The following is a 16439-nucleotide window of genomic DNA, read 5'->3' as shown; positions in this document are numbered from 1 at the left end:
TTAATTTTAAGAAAAACAACCAGAGAAAATTAGAGTCAAATTGCGAGTTAAAGAATGAACTTAAAATTGAAGACAAAAACTGAAAAATTACGTAAAATGGCCTTACATTTGTGTTTCTTTAATTTATCTGTTTAAGATAAAAATTTTAACATGAATTTTTGTAAAAATAAATTCAAAATATATTTGTATATCTCTGTAATTCCTTTAGAAAATTAAAATTTAGCAAATTAAAACTGAATTTTGTAGTGGTTTTAATTTCAAATTAAAAATTAGTTGTGCGGCGAGAGTATGCTGGTGCACCTGCTGCTGTGCCGATTGTACCAGCGGCGCTTCTACTGCAGGGAATCGCACTGCCCAGCCGACCTGCGCGACCTGTGGCAGCGGGCACGCATGGCTGAGGTCGAGGAGGCGCTGTGGAGCGTCAGGGTGAAGCTGGCAGCCGCCCTGGCGCGCCTCAGGATCAAGAGCCACGCGCTCAGGCTCGAGCAACTGCTCCCCAAATCGCTGCGCGACCGCAAAGACTGCCGCGACGAGCACCTCATCCCCACCACCATTTGGATCAACACCTGCAAAATCAGGTTAAATGATTCTTATATCAGGTTAAAATGCGGAAATTCAATGAAATTGAAGGCAAATACATTTAATTTTTTTCTGATTTTATAAAATTAAATTTGAGCTTTTCTGATTAAAATAAAATCATTCTAATATTTCAGACCTGAATTGCATTTTATTGCTAATATTCCCGGCTGGGATTATCAACTTGGAGCAATTTATTTAAAAAAAAAGGAAATTTCAGCTTTACTACCAAGTGATTTTATGGATTGAAAATTAGACCGGTTTTAACATGAATCTCTAAATTAAAAAATCCTTTATCTAGTAAGAAGCCCCATCTGATTTTCAATGCATGTTTTATTTCAAGTCAAAATTCTATCAAAAACCAAATTAAATTAAAGAATAAAAGAAATTTAATTCCCCCTTAATGCATTCCGCATGTCATTCACGTTGCTCAGGTTGCCTAACGAATGTTTTCGTAGGAGAGACGACGCCTTATCTCTGTTAGAAGAGTCTGGCTTTGTGATAGACGGTCCAAGCGAAGAAGTCAAGTCGGTGCGAACAGACAAGCGGTGTCCTGGCCTGCTGCACCACCACCCTTCACTCAGGGCAAGTTTCGCACAGTCCCAACTGGTTCAGGAGGGCCTTTTAGTTTTACAAGTAACTCCTGTTTTTAGCTAGGCTTCAGTAATTTTAATTCAAATGTCGATTTCAAAGGGAAGGGCATTCTGCTTGGGCCCGGCCACGTTTTGCTACGTCCTGGACGACTTTGCCCTGACGGGAACTGTGATTCAAAGTCACGCTCACTCACCACGCACGTCGGCTTATCTGGCCACCCTGCTCGCGTCCTGCACCTCAAACAGGCCTCTCATTGTCTTCGGAGCTGGAGACAAGTATGCGTTTAATTTTTATTTAAAATAATAAAAGTTAGAATTATTTTCATGAACAGGAAACGTGAATACGAAAAATACTTGCACAGCGTTGGCATTTCCAACGTCTACATTCGATCTGAAAAATTTGCTGAGTTGTCTCCGGACAGTGACATCCTGGACGGTGCCGTTGCACTTCTCGCCAACCCTCCCAACTCCCTCTCGGCCGTGCAGGACCCGGTTGACTTGGCTTGCAGCAGTGGAAGGAGTAATTATTATTCTAAATAATATACACACTAATCCACTTTTTCTCAATAGTGTACCAAGTTAAAATGTTAAATATGATGTGGGAAAATATTTTGATGAATATTTTCTAAACAAAACCTTCAATTGAATTGAAAAAAGTTTTTTTTTATTTAAAATTTTCCATTTTAAAATTGAAAACTAAATAAAGAAACTTTGACTGGCGCGTGTCTGTTTTTTATGTCAACTTTTTGCCACAGAATTTCAGCTGGCTTAGCAAACAATTTATTTTCTAAAGAGAGAACACAAATTAAGAGAAAAGTTTCTTTCAAAATCAATTAGCTCTACCTCATGTATAATTTATGTGTATTTCTTAGATTTGCAGCTGCTGGAGGATATGGCCCTGGCGGCCGAAGACTCAAGCGAGGAGGCAAAGGAGCGGCAGGAGCTGCTGGAGGAAGAGCAGCGAGCGACGGTCCGCCTGGCGTTGTCCGCGCCGCAGCTGCAGGTCGTGGTCTTCGAGTCGCACTCGGTCCTTCCCCAGGAGACGCGGCAGCTGCTTATCGACGAGATCGAGTCGGCCAACGAAGCCGCCAGGGAGAAAGCGGTAATTTCTTCAGGGCCACTGGCACGGTCGCACAGCATCGGCGAGGACAGCGTTTTTGATAAGGACGGCGACGAGAGTTCTGTGGTCAACGAGCCTCTGACCGCCAGATCCGGTTGTTCTACCACGGTAAGTCAAGGAAATTGGTTGTTGTGTCTAATCTAAAAAGCGAAACACTTTGCTCGTTTTTATTTCTAATTTCTTCTATGAAAATTGGATCAGAAATTAAACTCCTAAATTAGATGCCAGGCATCTTTAAACGAAATATTTGAAGTTCTGCGCGATTGGAACAAAAATTACACACAATAGACAAACAATTAATATTGCGTGCTTAGCTAAAATTTTATAAATTTCAATATACCTGAAATTTTTAAAGTAAACTCACAAAAACCAAAGTCATTTAATGATTAAAGCTCAAAATAAAATGTTTGACTTTAACAGATGCGATATTTAACAACAGAATAATTACTTGACAGGTTCCTGCCACGGATCTGTTTGAAATCGCCCCACTCCAGCCGAAAAAGCAACACGAAGTGAGCAATGAAGATGATGAGGTGGATCCCTGCCCTTCCTTTGAGGAGGACGGGTGCTTCTTGGCGCTATTGAAACGACAGGTCAGCAAAAGATGTGCAAATTTAAACGGATAAAAATAAATTTAATATAGTCGCACTTCACTATAGGGAAGGCATTCTCAAGCAACTCTTTTTTACTCTTTATTCAGGAAAAATTCAAAGGATTGTATGCCCTGGTGGAGAAGAGTATTTATTATATCTAGAGTTTTTATTTGTCATTAGCGAGTACGAAGTGTCTTAAATATTTTTTGTTTAAGAACTCATCGAAATTGCAATAATTTCTGTTCCATTCTGGCTAATTTTGTTTTACAAATCGATCGATGGGTCATTTTAATTTAAAAAAATTTATTAAAAAATCTAGAAACTAATAGAATGACTGGGGAGTGATAATTTCTTCGACTATCGCAAAGAAATTAATTCATTTACTAATTAAATTTCAGGAGATAACTCGTTTGGACGCGCAGTACATGATTCAAATCGCGGAATCGCGCGGGCTGTTTGGCGGACGGCACAAGAAGCACTCGCCGTACACGCAGCGCAAGCAGCACAAGAAGAAGAGCGACACAGTCCTCAGGGACATCATGATGCGCAACAAGAACAAGCAGAAGGAAGCGGAGTGTGGCGAGCGCGTGTCGCAGCCCACGATTGCCTCTCTGCTGCGCCGGACGTGCTCGAGGAGCAGCAGCCCCGACCGCTCCGACGTCATCATCTGCACCGACTGCCCTCGTAGGGCCAAGGCTAGTGAACCACCACCCGACTTGTTCGCCAGGTATTTTATAAAATCAAGGAGCTCTACAAATGTATTACCTCATCTTGTTTTTAGGTACATTTTCAATCGGCGGCAGGATGCGAGACGCTGGTGGAGCGAGGCTGCCAGGAGGGTGCTCGCCCTGCTGAGGACAAGCAACCCGCACGCCCTGCCGAGGTTCAGACTGGTACGCACGCCAGTGCCGGGACCAGGCGCCACGTGGAGGGCGCCGTACCCCCTCAGTGTTCACTCCCTCGAGTTCCACGACGAAAGCCAAATCTCGGACGAGTACGACAGCGACCACAGCGACTCCGTATGATAGATGCCATGATATATTGACACGTGTAAATATTTTATGTCTAATAAATAATATATTTAATTTCAATTTTAATTTGTTCACCTTTTAACGGCTAACAGAGCAATTACAACTATTTGATTAAGGTTGATTTTCATAAGATACGTTGAAAACAACTGTGGCCGGTAATTTAAGGGAATTTTTAAAATAAAATGAAAATATTACACTTTGGTTATGTCCGACAGTTCCAAGAGCGCATGCTTTTCATATCTCAAGTTTTGAGTGCACTTCTTTTCAATAGTCCTACCTAGTCCTCTATTAATCGCAACATATTCGCCCCTATACACACAAAATGCATTTAACAAAACACAATGAAAAAAAAGAAATCGATCTCAACATAATCGCGAATGGGAGGAATATACACAGTTGAGCAATATGGAATTTAAAATCAGTGAAAACCAAGGTCAATATACGCGCGTGAAGAGGATCCTTGTACAGTCTACCAAAACTCGTCAAACCGGTCAGACTAGTGATGCATAAGCACCACACCGGAAAAATTGATTTTGAGGTGATAAGCCCGAGTCACGGGCAATTTAGTTGCTTATTAAACGCAACTTCGTCGAACGAAGCGCAACGACCGCTTTCATTCTCGGTCCTCAATTTGCTGACCAAACCGTTAGTTTCGGCCGTACAGGAAAGATCAAACTAAAACAGGTGTTTACTTAGTGACAACAACGTTTTGTGTTAGATGCTCAAACCAATAATTATGGGAAGTGCTCAAAGCGTTTAAGTGATCGGAATCTAAAATCTATAAAAAAATGTGCAAAGAATTGTTTGTTCTACTGCTGATGGCCATCATGACTATATGCGAAGGAGCGACGTACGTTAATCTAGAGGTGATATATTTTCAGTATTTGTTTAAATGCTTCTTTCAAAACCAATCAAACACCCAGTGAAGCCTAAAACCAGAGCTTGGGCATGGGAATAATTCGATTTTTTTGCAGATTTTTTGAGGCTAGTTTATCCCGGGTTTTTGCAATCAAATTTTGCAGCTATAGATTTTTGCCTTTTAGAACTTTTGTCAGCTTTTTAAGGCAGAATTTTTATTGACGTAAACGCATAATTAAAAATACTAAACGCCGTGAACCCAGATATTCAAATACCGTTTAACATTATGTTTTAATGGAATAACTGGTCAATTTCTAGTTCTTTAAGTGCAATGAACCGCACGAAACTGGTAAGAACAACACAAAAAACAATAAACTACAATTTTGGGAAACTCCCCGGGAGATTCCCAGCCCTGCTAAAAACTCAACACACATGTTATACTTCGCATTTTTATTTTTAGGGGCCCAACCCAGTAAGAGAGTGTAAGAACTATGGCAAATATAAACCTACTAAAGCACCAGGTTTGTTTCATTGTTTCAGAAATCATTCTTGCACGCCTGATTTATTTTTCGCTTTAAAAGTAGCATGGAATCATATTTTTTTATTAATATAAGATATATGAAAAACGAATGACTGTTCTATTAACATAATAATTATATCATTTATTTATTTCCCTGATCACCGCAAATTGAAAGTTATGAATTTTCCAGAATTTTAATACGATTAAATTAACCTAAAATTACAGTTTATTCCCCTACAACCGAAAATTTGAGCTTTGAAAAATGCGGAGAATGGAACGGTAAAGGTGACATGCCTTGGACAGTGATTATTGCAGCTAAACCTAACAGCAGCGCTTGGTCGAGCTACGCGGTGACACAAACAGTGACTGAATTTTTAATTTTAATTTCCTTTTTTGGGTCTGTTACATTAATTATGTTATCATTGAAGTTTCCTCGTGATTTGACGGACAACAAAGAAACCTATGGATTTTTGGTGTCTGAGCAAACCGTGCTGGCTGGCTTCAGTGAGTATCCGTTAAAATTTGTTATTGAACTATATACTTTGTATAAAATTATTCAAAAATGCACCTCCTCCTAATCTCGAATTTCAATAAATAATATAAAACTGAAACTCTGTTAAGACCATCATACTAAAACATAATAAAAGGATTTAAATGTGCTTAATGAATAATAATTCCATTTGCAATATATGCTCATTTATTCCCATTTAATTGAAATCATCGTGTCAATAAAAAAAAATCAACTTATAAAACATTCAATTTTTAGATCCACACCATTACGAAATCGAAAACTACCGTATATATGCTGGCCCATGCTACTCTGGGTCAAAGGACGAAGAGCTATGCAAGTTTGGTAGAGGATTACTACAAAAAAGAGTAAAATGCGTTCACCCTCCCATTTATAATTAAAAAAAATCTAGTTTGTTAAAATTGTTCAGTTTTAAAATGTAAATATCCTCATCATTCTAGGCACTATCGAGATCAAGAATCGTCTTTCGAAAAAATGGGTATGAAATGTGGAAAATTGAAAAAGTCACGATCACACAGCATTTGAAACCAATCTGCTTGTGGAATCTGAACAGCTATGATCGAGAATCCAGATTTGATTCATTTGTCTTCACTCAAAATAACGTACTGACTCATAAATTATATCATCTATTCGGTTTTATTTAATTAATTTTATTTTTCTCAGACGAGGAGTTTAAAAAGGACAGAGCTTTTGAGTCATCAGCAGTGCTATCTCAATAATTCGATATCCTCAAGTGTTTGCGACAAGTTGGACTCACTTATGTGTTCTGCGTTTGAATATTCAGGTGATTCATCAACCCTTAATATGAACCAATATTTTTCAAACGACTGCTTCACAAACTTCCATACCTCCTACATTTTATGAGTTTTTAGAAACTAGTTCTACCATTTATAATTTACAATTTAATTTCCAGGATTTTTTCTGATAACGAAGGTCGATAACAGATATTATTTACGTGCAACCAGATGGGGAAATTTCTTGCTATCGGAGTATCGGGTTGAAAATAGGATTCTCTGGTTCGACATTCTGCAGGATATTGACAGGATAGTTGCTAACTCGACCGGCTTATTTCTGATGCCTCCAACTCCAAAACTAGAGACGGAAATAGGTGAACAATATTTAAAAAAAAATAAATTATGAATGTGAGTTTTAATATAAATTAGATTTTGGAAGAGGCGAGAGCTATGCAGGTTGCGGAGAAGTCGCTCAGGATAAAACCAGAGGCCGTGAAAGACGAGACACGGCAGTCGGGTTCATACACCACGGCACTAATGCCCCAATCGAGCAGAATCCCTGGCATGCGAGCCTGTCCATCAACTTTCCAACGACGGATTCGCTCTATGACTTATGCGGCGGCACGCTAGTGTCCAAGAGAGTAATAGTGACTGGTAATTATTGCGATTTTCACTGATTGCCAGCAGTTTAGATGAAACACGAGATATTTGAGCAACTCTAGGATCTAATACATGGCTGCCCATTGTCAGAGATATGGCAAAAGGTGGTTAGTTTATAGTGACTTGAAATGCTCAAATAGCTCAATAGCTGGGGGTGATATAATTTAAAACAAATATTTGAGCTTGGCTTTGAAACTTTCATTTATATATAAATTTTGCAGCTGCTCATTGTTTGTATGATCCAAATACTGGTGATAAAATTGAAGCGGAATGGCTGGAAATCACCTTAGGAATGTACGACGCAACAGACAGCGAAGAAATCGGGCGTCAGACGGTCCAGGTAAAAAGCTTTTTTAAATTTTAATGCTTAACTTAACCTTCATGAATGTTAACTTTCAATTAAAAAATTCAAAATAAATATTTCGTAACGTTCTTAACACCTGCTAATCGAATTGCAATTCACAGGCTGCTTCCATTGTGATTTATGACGGATATGACTACTTCAGAAACGATTTTCAACACGACTTGGCCCTGATAATTATGAAAAAAGATAGCATCCAAATAACAGAGCGAGTGAGGCCTGCCTGCTTGTGGAATAGTGAATATGACTTCGAAAATATCGCCGGCAAAAATGGAAAGGTTTGGTCCCCGTTTTGGCTGTTTGACACACTCTGATTTTAATTATACTTGAAAGGTGGTTGGCTTTGGCTTTACGGAACAATTCACAAAGTCGAGCATCCTGCAGAAAGCGTACTTAAGAATTGCTCCACACGAAGAATGCTTTTACACAAACAAAAAGTTCTACTCAAGGAATCTGAGGCCCACACAAAACTTTTGCGCTGGATTTCCGCACAATGGTTAGTAATTATTCCACTTGAGTCTAAAAAATCTAATTCGCCTGCACAGGTACAAATGCTTGCAATGGAGACAGCGGCGGCGGACTGCTCATTGCTAATGGTCCTTCGGCAAGGAAAAAGCGGTTCTATTTGCGAGGCGTCATTAGTTTTGGTCCCAGCCAAAAAAAGGAAAAAAATAATGCAGAAATACGCGTGTGTAACCCATCTAAATATGCCTTGTTTCTTGACATCACAAGCTACATGCAATGGATCGTGGATAACAGTCCTGATATTGCACCAATTTAACCAAATCACCCCTAGACGAGCGTTATAGAATATTCAGCAGCGATTGCATTTTACCGTAGAGATTTCCAATTAACTAAACTGAACGTACAAATTGTAACAAAAAATACGTTAGAAAATTAAATCGTTCATTATTTCCCTGTTTCATTACGGACGTGTGAATGGTCTCTTAGGGAAACCCTATATATCATACCAAGATCAGGCGGTACAAAAATCTATTTTTATTGATTCTATTCTAATGCTATATTTAAAGTTATATTAGGACTAAACTGGCCAGTTGTAAATCTCTGGGCGAATTGTTGTAATAAAACGATTTCTGAAAAGTCACATTTTGACGTATTTGTTATTTACCGCCTTGTTAATAGCATAGTTAAAAAAAAATTATATCGACTACCTGTGTGGTACCAAACATTTTGCTAAAATATAAAACAAATCTCGAGCTTGAACGTTTAATTTCTTATTACAAAAATGTAAAATAAACAATGAATAAAAAGCTAAAGATTCGTCTTTGGAGGGAAAAAATCCGCCTTGCTTACATGAATTATCACAAGACTATGTCCTGCTAGATTAACTATAATAGAACTTGGATAAATCAATAATAATAATTATCACGTTTCCTACTGCGCCAGGCTGAACCGTTTTCTACTTTTATGGTGCTTATTATCAGCCATGAGCGTTGATAAGGATCAATCTTTTTGCAAGACCTGCATGCTCACTTGTGTGATTTGCATCTTGCACTCAAGATGCTACTTCTCTGGTCATTGCTCCTTGTCTCCGCGACACCCGTCACACCGGACTGCGCGCAGGACGTGGCGGCCTACCAGGTGGCCGTGGCCGCCGGCGAGCCGTGGGCCGTGCAAAGCAAGTCGTCAACAATCCTTTTTACAAGGGTACCACGGTTTTTCTCGAAAATAGAATGCCTGTAATGGGTAATAATGGGATTCTAGAAAAAAATATGAAATGTTTGTGCCTGAAATGGAGGGCGCTGTACCCCTCAGTGTTCACTCCCTCGAGTTCCACGACGAAAGCCAAATCTCGGACGAGTACGAAAGCGACCACAGCGACTCCGTATGATAGATGCCACGGTTTATTGACACATGTAAATATTTTATGTCTAATAAATAATATATTTAATTTGGCTTCTTTGAATTTTAATTTGTTCACCTTTTCTGGTGTTATAAACGGCTTACAGAGCATTTAAAAAACTGGCTATTGTTAATTTTCATAGGATAGGTTGAAATCAATATTATTTTACTAGTAGGTCTGGTATTTAAATTTTAAAAAATAAAATGAAAATAACACTTGGTAATGTCCGAGAGTTCCGACAGCGCATGCTTTTCATTTCTCAACTTTTGAGTGCGCTTCTTTTCAACAGTTCTACCTAATTTCTGATGGTGGAATTAAATTATCAAGAAAATATAGTACAAATTGTAACAAAGAAAATAGTGCTTTTTTAAAGTCAGTTCGAGGGAGATTTAATTTTATGAAAGCCGCAAAGGATAATAAGGATGATACATTTAATTCGTGATCAAATATATAATATTTGGAAAAATATTTTAGTAAATAATCTAAAAATTGAAGTGTTTTTAAGAGAAAAATTAAATTTATATTCAGCTTAGAATAATTGGCATACCATTTTTTTGCACGCGTAGGAAAACTGCCTATTAAATCGATCTTAAGATGATCGCGGATGAAATGAATATGCACTGTTGAGCAACACGGAAAGAAAACAAATGAAAACCACAAGGTCCGGATGCGTGCGAGGAGGATAATCTTTGTATTTTCTACCAACACTCGTCAAACCGGTCAAACAAGTGATGCCTAAGCACCAACGGCAGCGAAATGATTTTGGGAAGATCCGAGCCACGAGCTTTAGATGCCTGCAACTTCGTCAAACGAAGCAACCACTTTCATTCCTGGTCCACAATTTGCTGACCAAACCGTTAGTTTCGGCCGTAGACGAAAGATCAAGCTAAACAGGTGTTTACTTAGTGACAACAACATTTTAGTGTTACATGCTCAGCCCAATAATTATTGGAAGTGCACAAAGCGTATAGACGATCGGATCCAAAACCTGTGAAAAATGCGCAAAAAATTGTTTGTTCTGCTGCTGATGGCCATCATGACTTTATGCGAAGGATTGACGTACAATCCTGAGGTGATATATATCTTCTTAAATTTGTTTTAATGCTTCTTTCAAAACCAATCAAACGCCCAGTGAAGACTAAAAACTCAACACGTGTCACATTTCGTATTTTTACTTTCAGCCTCCCAAACCAGCAAGAGATTGTCCGAACTATGGCAAACGTAAACCTACTAAAGCACCAGGTTTGTTTCAGAGTTTCATTCTTGCACGCCTAATTTAACAGCGTACACATGATAAAATTAACCAAAAATTCCAGTTTATTCCCCTACAAATGAAAATTTGAGCTTTGAAAATTGCGGACAGTGGGACGGTAGTGGTGACATGCCTTGGACAGTGATTATTACAGCTAAACCTAACAGCAGCGCGTGGGCGATCGACCCGGTGAGAAAAGAAGAGTAACCGAATTTTTCATTTTCATTTCCTTTTTTGGGTCTGTTACATTGATTTTGTTATAATTATAGATGCCTCGCGATTTGACGGACAACAGAGAAACCTATGGATTTTTGGTGACTGAGCAAACCGTGCTGGCTGGCTTCAGTGAGTATCCGTTAAAATGTGTTATTAAACTATTTTGTATAAAATTATTAAAAAAATGCACCTCCTCCAAATCTCGAATTTCAAAAATTAACATGAAAAATGAAACTCTGTTAAAACCATCATGCTAAAACATAATAAAAGGATTTAAATGTGCTTAATGAATAGGAATTCCATTTGTAATGGTTCATTTATACCCATTTAATTGAAATCATCGCGTCAATCAAATTAATCACTTATACAACAATCAATTTTTTTAGATCAAATCAATCACGACGACATAGAAGTCTACCGTATATATGCTGGCCCATGCTACTCTGGGTCAAAGGACGAAGAGCTATGCAAGTTTGGTAGAGGATTACTACAACAAAAAGTAAAATGCGTTCACCCTCCCATTTATAATTAAAAAAATTCTAGTTTGTTAAAATTGTTCAGTTTTAAAATTTAAATATCCTCATCATTAATTCTAGGCACTATCGAGATCAAGAAACGTCTTCGGAGACAATGGATATGAAATGTGGAAAATTGAAAAAGTCACAATCACTCAGCATTTGAAACCAATCTGCTTGTGGAATCTGAACAGCTATGATCGAGAATCTAGATTTGATTCATTTGTCTTCACTCAAAATAACGTACTGACTCATATATTATATCATCTATTCGGTTTTATTTAATTAACTAAATTAAACTATTTTATTTTTCTCAGACGAGGAGTTTAAAAAGGACAGAGCTTTTGAGTCATCAGCAGTGCTATCTCAATAATTCGATATCCTCAAGTGTTTGCGACAAGTTGGACTCACTTATGTGTTCTGCGTTTGAATATTCAGGTGATTTATGAACCCTTAATATGAACCAATATTTTTCAAACGACTGCTTCATAAACTTCCATACCCCCTACATTTTAAGAGTTTTTAGAAACTAGTTCTACCATTTATAATTTACAATTTAATTTCCAGGATTTTTTCTGATAACGAAGGTCGATAACAGATATTATTTACGTGCAACCAGATGGGGAAATTTCTTGCTATCGGAGGATCGGGTTGAAAATAGGATTCTGTGGTTCGACATTCTGCAGGGTATTGACAGTATTGTTGCTAACTCGACCGGCTTATTTCTGATGCCTCCAACTCCAAAACTAGCGACGGAAATAGGTGAACAATATTTAAAAAAATAAATAAGAAATATTAGTTTTAATTATAAATAGATTTTGGGACTGGCGAGAGCTATGCAGGTTGCGGAGAAGTCGCTCAGGATAAAACCAGAGGCCGTGAAAAACGAGACACGGCAGTCGTCGGGTTCATACACCAAGGAACTAATGCCCCAATCGAGCAGAATCCCTGGCATGCGAGCCTGTCCATCAACTTTCCAACGACGGATTCGCTCTATGACATATGCGGCGGCACGCTAGTGTCCAAGAGAGTAATAGTGACTGGTAATTATTGCGATTTTCACTGATTGCTAGCATTGTAGATGAAACACGAGATATTTGAGCAACTCTAGGACCTAATATACTGTCTGTCCAATGTCATAGATGTGGCAAAAGGCGGTTAGTTATTTATGTAGTGACTTGAAATGCTCAAATAGCTGTGGGAGGCGCACCGGCGCCGATTCGCCACTTGCTGAATTTCGCACCTTTCCACCGGTTTATGGATAAATTTTTGGCATTTCATTAAAAAGACGGCGAAAAGCCAAAGTGGGCACAAACTCCTCTGCGGCCACTCTCGCGCCCAATGTTATCCGCTTGACGGTATTATTGGAGCGCTGTCAAATAGCCCCCGCGGTACGCACTGAGTGCTGAGCAGATGATGAAGTTTAAAATATATTTTTGCTACCATTCAATGCGATATAATTTAAAACAAATATTTGGGCTTGGCTTAGACTCTTTCATTTATATCTTTAAATTTTGCAGCTGCTCATTGTTTGTATGATCCAAATACTGGTGATAAAATTGAAGCGGAATGGCTGGAAATCACCTTAGGAATGTACGACGCAACAGACAGCGAAGAAATCGGGCGTCAGACGGTCCAGGTAAAAAGCTTTTTTAATTTTAATGCTTAACCTAATCTTCATGAATGTTAACTTTCAATTAAAAAATTATAAGTAAATATTTCGTAACGTTCTCAACACCTTCTAATTGAATTGCAATTTACAGGCTGCTTCCATTGTGATTTATGACGGATATGACTACGCCAGACACGATTTTCAACACGACTTGGCCCTGATAATTATGAAAAAAGACAGCATCCAAATAACAGGGCGAGTGAGGCCTGCCTGCTTGTGGAATAGTAAATATGACTTCGAAAATATCGCCGGCAAAAATGGAAAGGTTTGGTCCCTTTTTATGGCTGTTTGACACGCTATCTAATTTTAATTATACTTGAAAGGTGGTTGGCTTTGGCTTCACTGAAAAATTCACAAAGTCGAGCATCCTGCAGAAAGCGTACTTAAGAATTGCTCCACACGAAGAATGCTTTTACACAAATAAAAAGTTCTACTCAAGGAATCTGAGGCCCACACAAAACTTTTGCGCTGGATTTCCGCACAATGGTTAGTAATTATCACTCTTACTATATATTAAAAAAACAAGGAAATCGAAAAATTCGAAGTCGAGTTAGCGACGGAGGATCGCCGGGGAGGTCCCCGCGAGCGTTTTCGCAATTGGGCGCCCGGGCGCCGGACGCCCCCGAGGGGGCGAAAACCGCCCCCGAAAAAACTTTCGTCTAACGATCCGGCCCGAATTCGGCGGGCGGCTCCGGGACACATTCCGAAAACCGCCGCGCGGGCGCGTTCGCCTCGCAAAAGTCCGCGGGGCGCCCGGGAGCGCCCACGGGGAGGGTCGGCGGATCGGCGTAAGATTTTCACCGGTGGAGGAGGCGGCCGAGCCGAGCCGGACGAGCATAGGGACCCGGGGTCGCAGAGCGCGGGAAAGGGGCGCGGCGGGGCCCCGAAGTCGCCGCCCCCGGGGGTGGCTCTGGAACGGCCGCGCCGATCGGGCCGAAATTTGCGTGGGCCGTAGCGCGGGGGTCGTGGAGTCGGGCGCCGTCGTCGCGGGAGCCCGGCGTCGCCCGAGGGGCGCTCGGGAGCCCCGCGAACGAGAGGCACCCACGGGACGGGTCGTCGGATCGGCGCGAGATTCGCGGGAGTGGCGGAGGCGGCCGAGGGGAGCCGGAAGAGCATACGGTCCCGGGGTCGCCAAGCGTGGGAAAGGGTTGCGGCGGGGCCCCGAAGTTGCGATCCCCGGGGGTTGCTCGGGAACGGCCGCGCCGATCGGGTCGAAATTCACGTGGACATTAGCGCGGGGTCGTAGAAAATGACGCCGTCGTCACGCATCCACGAGGGTACCCCCAAACTTGAGTCGGCCACACCCCATGGAGTTTACCCCGAGTTCGCCAATAAGTTTTGTCTGGCACCCGAGTGGGGTGGCCGCATCCTCGTAGCTACCCCCAACTGGAGTCAGCTGCCCCCCTAGGGTTGCCATATCCCCAGAGTTCGCCAATAAGTTTTGTCAGGCGCCCGAGCAGGGCGGCCACATACTCGTAGCTACCCCCAACTGGAGTCAGCCGCCCCCCTAGGGTTTCTATGTTCCAAGAGTTCGCCGGTAAATTTAGGCAGGCGCCCCCGTAAAGCGGCCGCGTCTCCGTTGGTACTCCCGATCTCGAGTCAGCCGCCCCCCTAGAGTTGCCAAATCACCAGAGTTTGCCAATAAGTTTTGTCAGGCGCCCGAGTTGGGCGGCCGCATCCTCGTAGCTACCCCCAACTGGAGTCAGCTGCCCCCCTAGGGTTGCCAAATCCCCGTAATTAGTCAGAAAGTTGGGTATGGCGCCCTCGTAGGACGGCCGCATCATCGTAGCTACCCCCAACTGGAGTCAGCTGCCCCCCTAGGGTTGCCATATCCCCAGAGTTTTCCAATAAGTTTTGCAAGGCGCCCGAGCAGGGCGGCCGCATACTCGTAGCTATCCCCTAACTCGAGTCGGCTGCCCCCGTAGAGTTGCCGAATCCGCGGAGTTCGCCGATAGGTTTTGTCAGGCGCTCACGTAGGGCGGCCGCGTCTCCGTTGGTGCCCCTGATCTCGAGTCAGCCGCCCCTATAGAACTGCCGAATCCCCGGAGTTCGCCGATAAGTTTTTCTAGGCGCCCGCGAAGGGCGGCCGCGAGCTCATAGCCATTCACCGCTTCGCGTCGGTGCCGGGGGCGAGCCCTCGGTCGCACGGAACAAGTCGAGACGTATAGGGGGGGGTGGTGAAATTACCATATTCTAGTTTTACTGAGTCTAAAAAATCTAATTCGCCTGCACAGGTACAAATGCTTGCAATGGAGACAGCGGCGGCGGACTGCTCATTGCTAATGGACCTTCGGCAAGGAAAAAGCGGTTCTATTTGCGAGGCGTCATTAGTTTTGGTCCCAGCCAAATTAAGGAGAAAAATAATGCTGAAATACGTGTGTGTAACCCATCTAAATATGCCTTGTTTCTCGACATCACAAGCTACATGCAATGGATCGTGGATAACAGTCCTGATATTGCAGCAATTTAACCAAATCACCCCTAGACGAGCATTATATAATATTTAGCATTTTACCCTAGAGATTTCTAATTAACTAAGCTGAACGTACAAACTGTAACAAAAAATACGTTAGAAAATTAAATCGTTCATTATTTTCCTGTTTCATTACGGATGTGTGATTGGTCTCTTAGGGAAACCCTATATCATACCAAGATCGGGCGGTACAAAAATCTAGTTTTAATGATTCTAATGCTATATTTAATGTTATATTAGGACTAAACTGGACAGTTGTAAATCTCTGGGCGAATTGTTGTAATAAAATGATTTCTGAACAGTCACATTTTGACGTATTTGTTATTCACGGCCTTGTTAATAGCATAAAAAAACTTTTATATTGACTACGTGTGGTATTAAACATTTAGCTAATAACCTCTCCAAATACAAAAATGTAAAATAAACGAACAGTGAATAAAAAGCTAAAAATTCATAAGACGCATGTCTTTGGAGGAAAAAATCCACCGTGCTTACATGTATTATATATTATTACAGGTTGCTCACCTGCTAGATTAATTAATTAAACTTGGATAAATCAATAATAATTATCACGTTTCCTACTGCGCCTGGCTGAACTGTTTTCTACTCTTTTGGCGCTTGTGCAGTTTTGATGTTTAATAAGCTGGGCGCTATGCATCACTTCAAGTTAATTCATTAGAACCAATCTCACATACTGATATCTGGTGAATTTAATATGATCAATCAATAGAAAATTCATAATCCATGATAAAATATTTCTACATGGTGACAATTAACAATCTGCAACCCAAATTTTTCTGGGTCAATTTTTAATCTGTTTGTTTAAATCTGAGATGTGGGTATAATTCCTTGATAGCGGCGTTTGGTGATAA

The 16439-nt window shown here is 40.9% G+C and overlaps 3 protein-coding genes across 4 annotated transcripts; all 3 read left to right on the top strand.

Annotated features, from left to right (window-relative positions):
• The first annotated feature begins 288 nt into the window (after positions 1-288).
• Positions 289-3973, top strand: LOC135943664 (putative methyltransferase NSUN7). The gene is made up of 8 exons (XM_065490312.1): positions 289-578; positions 1035-1212; positions 1270-1445; positions 1502-1689; positions 2042-2397; positions 2745-2882; positions 3281-3609; positions 3664-3973. The coding sequence occupies exons 1-8, from the start codon at positions 289-291 to the stop codon at positions 3905-3907; spliced, it is 1899 nt and encodes a 632-aa protein (XP_065346384.1). The 3' UTR covers positions 3908-3973.
• A 484-nt stretch (positions 3974-4457) lies between these two features.
• LOC135943351 (uncharacterized) lies at positions 4458-8680 on the top strand. Of its 2 annotated transcripts, XM_065489840.1 has the most exons (13): positions 4458-4779; positions 5232-5292; positions 5517-5653; positions 5720-5795; positions 6058-6167; positions 6261-6422; positions 6484-6604; positions 6734-6928; positions 6984-7208; positions 7436-7554; positions 7680-7853; positions 7909-8071; positions 8121-8680. In XM_065489840.1, the coding sequence occupies exons 1-13, from the start codon at positions 4702-4704 to the stop codon at positions 8354-8356; spliced, it is 1857 nt and encodes a 618-aa protein (XP_065345912.1). In that variant the 5' UTR covers positions 4458-4701; the 3' UTR covers positions 8357-8680. The 2 variants fall into 2 exon arrangements, with proteins under 2 accessions (XP_065345912.1, XP_065345911.1); XM_065489839.1 differs by having other exon boundaries at positions 5517-5795.
• Positions 8681-10206: 1526 nt separating this feature from the next.
• Positions 10207-15852, top strand: LOC135943352 (transmembrane protease serine 11B-like protein). Its single transcript, XM_065489841.1, has 13 exons — positions 10207-10511; positions 10621-10681; positions 10756-10880; positions 10961-11036; positions 11294-11406; positions 11504-11665; positions 11740-11860; positions 11990-12184; positions 12238-12465; positions 12943-13061; positions 13186-13359; positions 13418-13580; positions 15329-15852. Exons 1-13 carry the CDS (start codon positions 10437-10439, stop codon positions 15562-15564), a joined length of 1848 nt encoding a protein of 615 aa, XP_065345913.1. The 5' UTR covers positions 10207-10436; the 3' UTR covers positions 15565-15852.
• The last annotated feature ends 587 nt before the right edge of the window (positions 15853-16439 follow it).

This window comes from Cloeon dipterum, chromosome 4, assembly GCF_949628265.1.
Source record: "Cloeon dipterum chromosome 4, ieCloDipt1.1, whole genome shotgun sequence".
In the NCBI taxonomy this organism is placed as follows: Eukaryota; Metazoa; Arthropoda; class Insecta; order Ephemeroptera; family Baetidae; genus Cloeon; species Cloeon dipterum.
This window is presented reverse-complemented; position numbering and strand designations above follow the sequence as displayed.

Coding starts and splice junctions, on each gene's coding strand:
- LOC135943664 (XM_065490312.1), top strand. CDS start 289: ATGCTGGTGCACCTGCTGCTGTGCCGATTGTACCAGCGGCGCTTCTAC. Junction 1,213..1,269: donor AGGGCCTTTTAGTTTTACAA/GTAACTCCTGTT, acceptor TCGATTTCAAAG/GGAAGGGCATTCTGCTTGGG. Junction 3,610..3,663: donor CCACCCGACTTGTTCGCCAG/GTATTTTATAAA, acceptor TCTTGTTTTTAG/GTACATTTTCAATCGGCGGC.
- LOC135943351 (XM_065489839.1), top strand. CDS start 4,702: ATGTGCAAAGAATTGTTTGTTCTACTGCTGATGGCCATCATGACTATA. Junction 6,423..6,483: donor TTGTCTTCACTCAAAATAAC/GTACTGACTCAT, acceptor TATTTTTCTCAG/ACGAGGAGTTTAAAAAGGAC. Junction 8,072..8,120: donor CGCTGGATTTCCGCACAATG/GTTAGTAATTAT, acceptor TCGCCTGCACAG/GTACAAATGCTTGCAATGGA.
- LOC135943352 (XM_065489841.1), top strand. CDS start 10,437: ATGCGCAAAAAATTGTTTGTTCTGCTGCTGATGGCCATCATGACTTTA. Junction 11,037..11,293: donor AACCGTGCTGGCTGGCTTCA/GTGAGTATCCGT, acceptor CAATTTTTTTAG/ATCAAATCAATCACGACGAC. Junction 12,466..12,942: donor CAAGAGAGTAATAGTGACTG/GTAATTATTGCG, acceptor TAAATTTTGCAG/CTGCTCATTGTTTGTATGAT.